At 48.9% G+C, this 9058-nt stretch overlaps 1 protein-coding gene across 1 annotated transcript; it reads left to right on the top strand.

Annotated features, from left to right (window-relative positions):
* The first annotated feature begins 288 nt into the window (after positions 1–288).
* On the top strand, positions 289–6967 carry LOC123465321 (spermadhesin Z13). Its single transcript, XM_045164203.1, has 4 exons — positions 289–334; positions 2704–2733; positions 3600–3741; positions 6611–6967. The coding sequence occupies exons 1-4, from the start codon at positions 289–291 to the stop codon at positions 6795–6797; spliced, it is 405 nt and encodes a 134-aa protein (XP_045020138.1). The 3' UTR covers positions 6798–6967.
* The last annotated feature ends 2091 nt before the right edge of the window (positions 6968–9058 follow it).

The following is a 9058-nucleotide window of genomic DNA, read 5'->3' on the forward strand; positions in this document are numbered from 1 at the left end:
TGGTCTGTGCCTAATTTGCCAACCTTCATTGAGGATCACAAAAACAGGAGAGGGAGAGAAGAAACAGGCCATCATTTCCCAGTCTCGGTGGGAAAGGACACAGAAAATCTCTGACAAAGACAAGGGCAAGCAGCAGGCAACCCATTTCTCCTAAAGAACCCAGGGCTCCTGCAGCCTTGCCGGGCTGGGCTCCACGGGAGGAGGAGGTCAGGTGTCAGCTGCTGTGTGTATATAGCCCCAGGCCTCCGGGGCCAGGCTCACTGCTGAGGCTGGTGCCAGGCTGTGAAGATGAAGCTGTCCAGTGTCATCCCTTGGGCCTTGCTGCTCAGCACAGGTAAAGCCTGGCCCCCAGCGCCTTGTCCCAGGGCCTCTCTGCTTCCTGGTCAACCTACAGATTCTGTGCAGTTCATTTTTTGCCCAAGAAGAGGGTCTGCAAGCTGCCCTCCTCCAAGGAGATGCCACCCTCAGCCTGGCCTGGAGAAGGAGAGTTCAGCAGCATGGCCATGACCCAGGGCTGAGCATATAATGACCCTTAAACATTTTCTGGGCTCTCCCTCCTTGTTCTGACATGTGTTTTCTGGGCCCCCTGCCTCCCCTCTACCTCAGCCTTATGCCAGTATCCCCTGTGATGCCTGGTGGGACAGCCAGTCCTCAGTCCAGACCTGGAGGAGGTGAACCAGTTGTGGGCAGCTTTTCAGGGGTCTTGGAAGTGTGATGGTGTGGGTGCAGGAGGTGGGACTCAGGCCAGACCTGATTGGAGGGGGCATCCAAGGGGAAACAGAGGCCCCTGGAGAAATCCCAGGACAGATGGGTGCTCAGCATCTGCCCCCAGGGAGGGAGACGTGGCAGCAACACGAGCTCAGGAATGACCCGCAGGAGCAGCAGCTCCAGCAGGGCTGAGGACCTCCTGATTGGGGGGGTCTTAGCTCTGCAGGGGGCTGGGCGCCAGGCCTGCACTAAACACGTAGGGACCCATGAGGATTTTCAGTGCTAGAGGGAAAGAAGAGGACAGCTGTGCCTTCAGGGAAGCCTCTGTCTCCTTCTTTCCTTGTTCTCTGTGGGTCTCATTCTGTCCTTCCCTCTTCTCTCCCCTTTTCTGTTCAGACTGCTCTTTTTATCAACCCACACTCTGCTTCCCTCCCCATCCCCTGCTCCCCTGCAGACAACTGTGGTCATGACTAGGAGCTGGGTGGGAGGCAGGTGGGGAGGACAGGCTTGCGCTGTCAGCGTGTGAGCACAGATCCATTTCAGCATTTATCCCAGTCTCCTGTGATCAGGACCTTCCCATCTCCCTGGTCTTGGGTGAGGTGGGGGTGGGGGGGTGGTGGCTGGTGGTTGCAGTTCTCTCCTGGGACACTTTGTGGGCAGCTCATAGGTAAAAACAAGTCCATCAGAGCCTTCCTGCCTCTGCCATTTCTCAAGCACCATCAGTTCAAATCAACAGATCAAGGCAGCATGTTTTGGGGTGAACTCCTACATGGGGCTCCTGCTTCCCCTGCTTCAAAGCCGGGATGTCAGATTCAAATCAGAGGAGGTCACCAGACGTGTGGGTCCACGATGTGAAGATGTGTGATTCTGCCTTTGAGATCTGCTTTCAGAGAAATCTTGATTTGTATTTTCAGAGCCAATGTGATGGATGCCCCATCCATCCATGGAGGGTGGGGAGGTTTCCTTTGTGGCCCCCAGTCCTATGCCACTTCGGTACTCAGGACGGGCAGCTGGAGACAGATCCCGGTGTCCTGGTTGACATCTATGGTCACATAGCTTCCAGAGCGCTTGTTGATTTTGATTTACTGAGGAAAGCAGTGTCTATGGGAAAGGATATGAATGTGGTGGGAGGTTGACAGTGGCAGGGAGCATAGTGGACAGCCTCTCTGGGATGGGCACTGAGCTGTGTATGCGTGGACTGTCCTCTGGAATCAAGGAGGCTGTTAGTATTAAATTTCCAGTTATAAGTGAATGGACTGAGGTTTGTGACAACAAATGCCTTGTCTAAAGCCATCCAGCTCTCATCTGAGCTGCTCTAAGCCCCAGGGCCATCTGATTCATGCACGGTCTGTGCCCACTGATCACATCGTGAGGACAGGCCAAGATCTCATCAATGGTGGAGCCTGAGGGGCTGGATCAGCACCCTTGACCCAAGCCCTGGATTCAGTTCCCTGGTACAGTGAAACTTCATAAATTCAAATGGTTCACTTCTCTCTAGCGGAAAATCCATTTCATTTTGTTCAACCTCAAATTGGTCACTGACCTCAGTAAAGAATTGTCCAAACAGTTCACGTTCATTAGAGTGATGAAATGTCTTGTTGTGACCAGGTTGGAGAGGTTTCTCGGGAGAGGGTCTTACAATGCTCAGACTGGGAAATTCTTGGGGAAATCAGGACAGATGGGTCAGCACCCCTAGTGCTGACCTCTAATTGCCTCCACAGTCGGGGCATTGCAGGAGACATGGTGGAATCGGAGAGACGAGGAGAAAGCAGCTGGATGAGGGCGTCTTGAAGGTGGAGGGCCAGGCCTCCATGCTGCCCTGCCCCTATGAGACCAGGTTTGTCCTGGGGACAGGGACAGCCAGGCTTCTCTGTCGTGCTCTGCATCTTCCTTGAGACTCAGCCCTTCTCCACGTTGTCTACGCAAAAGGCTTGACTCTACCGAAACTTCTACGTTGTCATCTTGACTTTGTGTTTTTTTGTTTGTTTCTTTCAGCCTCATCAGATTCAACTGACGGGCTTCTCTGTAAGTGCACAGATATTATTTCATCCTTTCCTGCTCATCACACAGAGAAGTGCTTGGGGGTTGCAGTTTCAATAGCTCTCCTGAAAACACTTTACCATTTTGGTAAACCAAGGCCAAGGAACTTGGCATTTCTGGAGCTGACCTTCAGCCTTGGTTTTAACAGTCCTTAGGGTCCCATACCCCCTGACCTCTCATGACTCCCACCGTGCTCCTCCTCCCCTCCCCACCTTTCCTCCTCCACAGCCCAAAAGCCTCCCCTGCCCTCCTGCCTGCACAACCTCACTGGGCAGGAGTGGGACCACCTCTCCACAGCACCGGTGTCCCAGGATGACAGCCTGCCTCCAATGGCCGGAGCCTGGAGGCCTGAGGGGCATCACCGTGTCCAGGCAGAGGATGTGCTGGCAGCAGGAGGAGTTCTGGGCAGAGGGACAGGCTTCCTCCTGATGAGAGGGCTGACTGATGATTGATAATTGATCGACTGATGATCGATTGATTTCCCTGATGACTTCTGCCCCAGGTACTCGCTGAGCATTTTTTACAAATAGGAAGTCTTTTGATGATGAACACCCCTGAGGAAAGTACTGTCTTTATTCTCACTTGATGAAAAATGTTCTATCATGCAAGTTTGAAGTTCTTCTATATTCAGGTGTCAGAACAAATTGCAGTAACGTGTGTGTGGGTTTGCTATGTGCTGCAGAGTACAAGATAAGATTCACTTTTGGGGGACTCCAGACTTAGACCCTGGAGGTTCCTTTGTGATTGGCGGAAGGGGAAGTTAGGACCACGTACGGTGGTGTGGCACCCAGGGGTGGTACCCTCCCCTCCGGCCTAGTGCTGCTCCTGGGCACCTGTAATTCTCTCTTCAGTTAAAGATAAACATTTGTGTGGGGACCTTTATGAAGAGGAATATGGAGTGATCCTCCCCTATCTGGGACTGCATACGGAATGCCTCTGGATCATCAAGATGGACCCAGGTTACAAAATTCTTTTGGAAGTACGCTATGTCCAGTAAGTGGTCTTTGCTGATGTTGTGGTTTTATGGGAAGGTGTCCTTCTTTGCCCCTTTCCGTTTCCCCTGCACCACCCAGCACACACATCCAGACACATCCTGACTCCAGCTCACTCCTGCTGATGACCCTGTGAAGCCCTCTGCACTCTGCATAAAGATGACCCTCCTTGCATGACTTTCAGATCCCTCCAGGGGACCCCTGATCTCCCCTCCCTTCTAACCTCCTCTCCCCTCTGCCCCCTCTCTGAGCCGAGCCAGCTCACACTGAGATGTGGACCCACCAGAGTGTTGGGCAGCTCTGAGCCTTTGCTCACACTGTCCCCTCTGCCTAGAAGGCGTCTTCCTCCTCTTCCAGACTCACCACCTGCTGCTTAGGGTCCTCATTTCCTAGTTCACGAGTTCACTGGAGGAAGAACTTTTCCATCACACCGGAAACCCCTGCTCTGACTCTGTCCACAGCTGGGCATATTTTTCTCGGATTTGTGCCCCATCCATTAATCCCTGCAAATCTCTGGGGGAATTTGAAAGGCTGTTGTTGAATCACGGAAGACATCAGGATTCTTGGCCCCCAGAGGAGAAGAATTCAATCCGGGGCCAGAGTCGAGGCTTGATTGCTCAGAGCTTTTGTGTAATAAAGATTTATTAAAGTATAAAGGAGATAGAGAAAACTTCTGACATACGCATCAGAAGGGGTCAGAAAGAGTACACTCTTTCTAGTGTTAGCAATGAAGTTATATACTCTCCAGTGAGTCCAAAGAATGTCTGGAGGTTGTAAAGACCTCACCAGACCTACTCCCATAATCTACATTTTAAGATAACGGAATTAGCCAGAAGGTTTAATCCAGAGACTGTCCTCAGGCAGGATACATTATTGTTACATATTCCTAAGGAATGTCAGTTCAGTTCAGTCGCTCAGTCGTGTCCGACTCTTTGTGACCCCATGAATCGCAGCACGCCAGGCCTCCCTGTCCATCACCAACTCCCGGAGTTCACTCAGTCTCACGTCCATTGAGTCAGTGATGCCATCCAGCCATCTCATCCTCTGTCGTCCCCTTCTCCTCCTGCCCCCAATCCCTCCCAGCATCAGAGTCTTTTCCAATGAGTCAACTCTTTGCATGAGGTGGCCAAAGAACTGGAGTTTCAGCTTTAGCATCATTCCTTCCAAAGATATCCCAGGGCTGATATCCTTCAGAATGAACTCGTTGGATCTCCTTGCAGTCCAAGGGACTCTCAAGAGTCTTCTCCAACACCACAGTTCAAAACCATCAATTCTTCGGCGCTCAGCCTTCTTCACAGTCCAACTCTCACATCCATACATGACCACAGGAAAAACCATAGCCTTGACTAGACGTACCTTAGTTGGCAAAGTAATGTCTCTGCTTTTGAATATGCTATCTAGGTTGGTCATAACTTTTCTTCCAAGGAGTAAGTGTCTTTTAATTTCATGAGGAAAAAAAAGTTTGTTCTTTCTTCCTCCCTGAGAATTCCAGACCCCTCTCTCCTTGGGGACCCCTAGACTTCTTATCAACCTGCCTAGGAAATGACTCTCTCAGATTGACAGCATAACATCACTCTTGCTTATGTCTAAATTTGCTCTAGAGAAAGCAGCTTAATCTTTGGGGGGGGTCAGGGAATAATTTTTTAACTAAAGACTGAATAAATGAATGAATGAACCATTGAAAGAAAGAAAGAGTAAATGAATGATAACGGGAAAAGTGAATGAAATGATGCGGCAACAAAAAGCATTTGCAAGGTAGCAATAAAATACAGCACTTCTATAGCAGGTTAGTCTTCATAGATACAAACACAGGAGCCACATTTCCATGGCTGGCCACATGCGGTCCAGGGTGGCGGTTGAGACAGGTGATGTTCTCTAGTGACTGAGGGCCCTGTCCCTCCAGACCTTCTATGAGGTCAGGTCTCCCACTGGGCGGAGGAGCTGCTCCATGTGAGGACAACCTGGAGATGCCTGCCCCACAGCAGGGCTCAGACCATCTCCCCAAACCACACCCCACGGCTGAAGGAGGCAGGCATTTCCTACATCATATTTCTATTATGGTCAGAGGGATAGTTTATATGGAAAACATCCCCTGATTGACCTCTCCACTTTTGCAGAGATTTATTTTTGTTCTCACTGTCCTTGGCACCAAGGAAGGAATCAGTCTAAGAGCAAACTAACTAAACAGGGGAGGACACAGCTAACCAGTTAAACATTAGCGCAACTAACTTAGAGTGTCAAGCATGTGTCCTGGTGAGATGTCCCTTCTGGGTCTCGTTTTAACCCAGAGAGGCTCCAGTCTTCCTCCTGGGTGGGACACACTCTGGTGGCTGAGAGAGGAAGACAGGGTGGGGTCAGGTCTGATGGGCAAGAGGAGGAGACGGAGACCTCAGCAGGAGTGTGGCACCCCGTGTGTGCACTTTGCCCACAGCAGGGAGAGCTGGCCGCCCCTCTCACCTCTGCAGGTCCTGGAGGCCACGAGGGGTCCTGGGCCCCCTGTGCTAGGCGTGCAGAGGGTGAACCAGGAGTGGTGTCACACACTCGTATCTGAGCCTCCCCTGACTCTGCTTGTCCAAGGAAATGGTCAGGGTTGGCCGTACTGTGCCCTCCAGTGGGTCCTCATCCCAAAGGCCAGGGTGGGCTTCCCTGAGCCATCAGTGGGGCTTCCCAGGAGATGTGGAGTCATGTGAGGGGAGGGTCCTGGGTGACGCCCCTCTCCAGAAGGGTGAGTCTCCTTCCCTGTGGGCATCAAGCCTGAGAAGTCTGGTGAGCAAAGCTATGTGATTGGGTCTGGTCCAGGTGGGGAGGCTGCCTGCTGGAGGGACCACAATTCCAAAGGCTGATGCCTGCTTTTTCCTCTGCTCCAACAGCCTCAACTGTGATAAAGAGTCTCTCGAGATTATAGATGGGCCGCCAGAATCTTCTAACTCACGGAAGATCTGTGACACTTCACACGCGGAATACACATCTTGTACCAACACCATGACCGTCAAGTACACAAGAAAGCCCAACCACCCAGCCCCTGACTTCTTATTAATTTTCCGTCGTGTGTTGTAGGGTAGGTTTTAGAGAGCAGAGACCTGCTGCCGTGCCCTCTCCTGTCTGTGAATGGCTCCATGGGTGCTAGATGTGTGGTATTTACGTGACTGTTGAAATAAACTTGACCATCACTGGTGAGTGACAGGCAGGGTGACTACTGAGGCTCTCCAGAATCATCCACCAGTTCTATCCCAGCCTTTCTGCAAACCCCGGATTTTTGAGTTGGAAAGCCCTGATATGAAAATTCTTTGACAAATTGTATTTTTCATCTTGATGATGTGAAAATTTCCTCCCAAAGATAAAATTTCCCTTCTTGATCTTTTAAAAATCCCTTTGGCATTTTCCAATAAATTTATTTTAAATTTGAGGTACAGATAGTATCTCCTGTTTGTGCTCAGTCGTGTCCAACTCTTTGCGACCCCATGGACTGTTGACTGCCAGGCTCCTCTGTCCATGGAGTCTTACAGACTAGATTACTGAAGTGCCATTTCTTCCTCCAGGGAATCTTCCTGACCCAGGGATTGAACTCACATCTCCTGCGTCTCCTTCACTGTAGGTGGATTCTTTACCATTGAGCCATCAGGGAATATACAATACATATATTTAAGGTCTATAGGTGTATGGTAAATATGTAGATATATAGCAGATACATATATTTTATATATATATGTATATGTACATATATATACATACATATACATATATATGTATACGTACTAATATATATATATGTACGTATACATATATATATTAGTATACTAATGGAAATTTATGTTCATTATATAGGTGTTATGCAGGTATATAGATACATATGTAACCCAGAGGAAACAAGACACAGTCCTCAAAATTGCTTTTTTTTCTCATTAATGTTTTGCTGAAAGTTTCCCCCAATAATCAGTTGGAAGAAAATGCTTATTGATTTGACTTACCCAAAGTCTATTTAAGCTGCTCTCCATCCCAGAGATTAGTGACATTTGCCTTGTGCCTAAGGGTGGGCAAGCATTACACATGAGAAAAACGGTCCTTGCAGATTTCAGGAATCAGCTGAGCAGGAGGAAAGATGTCCTCTGCTCACCTGTCTGATCACATATTGACCCCATCCTCCCTCTGTGTCTGTCCCAGTCGTCTGTCTCCTCCATGGAAGGAAAGACTTCTTACTCCTGAGCTTTAAAAACTTGTCAGTGTAGAGGTTGGATCATTCTACTTATTGCTGTAATCATTTTGAATAAAGTTTCTTTACCTGTCTGGAATTGTTTTTTTTGTTTTGTTTGTGAGTCCTCATTTCACAGTGTCGGAGCTCAGGCATCACTGAGAGTGACTGAAATCCTCTCTGAAGGTCTTTAAAACCAGAGGAATTCTCCTTTGTCTGAGGCCTGTCTGGAGACAGGAGTTGTGCCTATTGACTATTTCTCTCACCTTCACAACGAAAACCTCCCCAGAAAGAGAAACGCGATGCTAAACTTTCTGGCAACATGGTTGATGGTAAAGAATATTTGGTGAGAATGTGTTGAATCTCTTTGATGCCCCCTAGCCTAGTACTGCATCAGTGCCGGGAGCCAGTACGGGAGTCCCCACCCATGACCAGGTCATGTGGGAGAGTTCTGGTGGGCAAGGTGAGCCAGAACTCGAGGGGTGCCCCTCTGGGCCTGCCTGAGCGTCTACCCCAAAACCTGTCTGTTTTACTGCTTCATGACTTTCACCAACTCCTCTGACAGTCACGAGGGGCTGTCCCCAACCACTCTTATCTATAAGAAAAGCAACTTAGAGCTCTAGTTTATAAGTCTCCAGGGTATAATAAGGTGTGTTCCAATTGTGTTTCCCTCAGAAAGCTTTCTAACCTGCCTAACAAGTTTCCGGACCCCTACAGCTATGCATGTGATTGTTTTCTGCCTCCCAGCCAAACAAGGCACAAGGAGACTTAGTTATTCTAACAATGCAGAGCCTCCCGGGGTGTTAGAAATTGTTAAAATAGAACCAATAGAAGAATTCTTTGTCGAGTTAATGCCTGCTGCCAAGTTTCCGTATTTCTCACCCACTGTGTTCCTGGGAGTGTATTGATTCATATAGTTGATATATAAGAAATATAAGTAGAAGCTTTAATGTTAATAATAACCTTAGACCCCTAAGCTAATAAATTCTTCCCTTAATTACCCCCCACGACACTCTTGCCCTATAGGAATGCAACTCTGTTTAGTGTTTTCGGGGAGTGGTACTAAACTCTAAGAAAAGTCACCTTTGGAGAAAATACGTTTTTCTGGTTGACTAATTCTTATCAGAAG

Source organism: Bubalus bubalis, chromosome 23, assembly GCF_019923935.1.
Source record: "Bubalus bubalis isolate 160015118507 breed Murrah chromosome 23, NDDB_SH_1, whole genome shotgun sequence".
Classification (NCBI taxonomy): domain Eukaryota; kingdom Metazoa; phylum Chordata; class Mammalia; order Artiodactyla; family Bovidae; genus Bubalus; species Bubalus bubalis.

Excerpts from the sequence above, each read along its gene's own strand:
- LOC123465321 (XM_045164203.1), top strand. The coding sequence starts at position 289 with ATGAAGCTGTCCAGTGTCATCCCTTGGGCCTTGCTGCTCAGCACAG. Across the intron at positions 335-2,703 it reads GGCCTTGCTGCTCAGCACAG|CCTCATCAGATTCAACTGAC; the intron begins GTAAAGCCTGGC and ends TGTTTCTTTCAG. Across the intron at positions 2,734-3,599 it reads TTCAACTGACGGGCTTCTCT|TTAAAGATAAACATTTGTGT; the intron begins GTAAGTGCACAG and ends TTCTCTCTTCAG.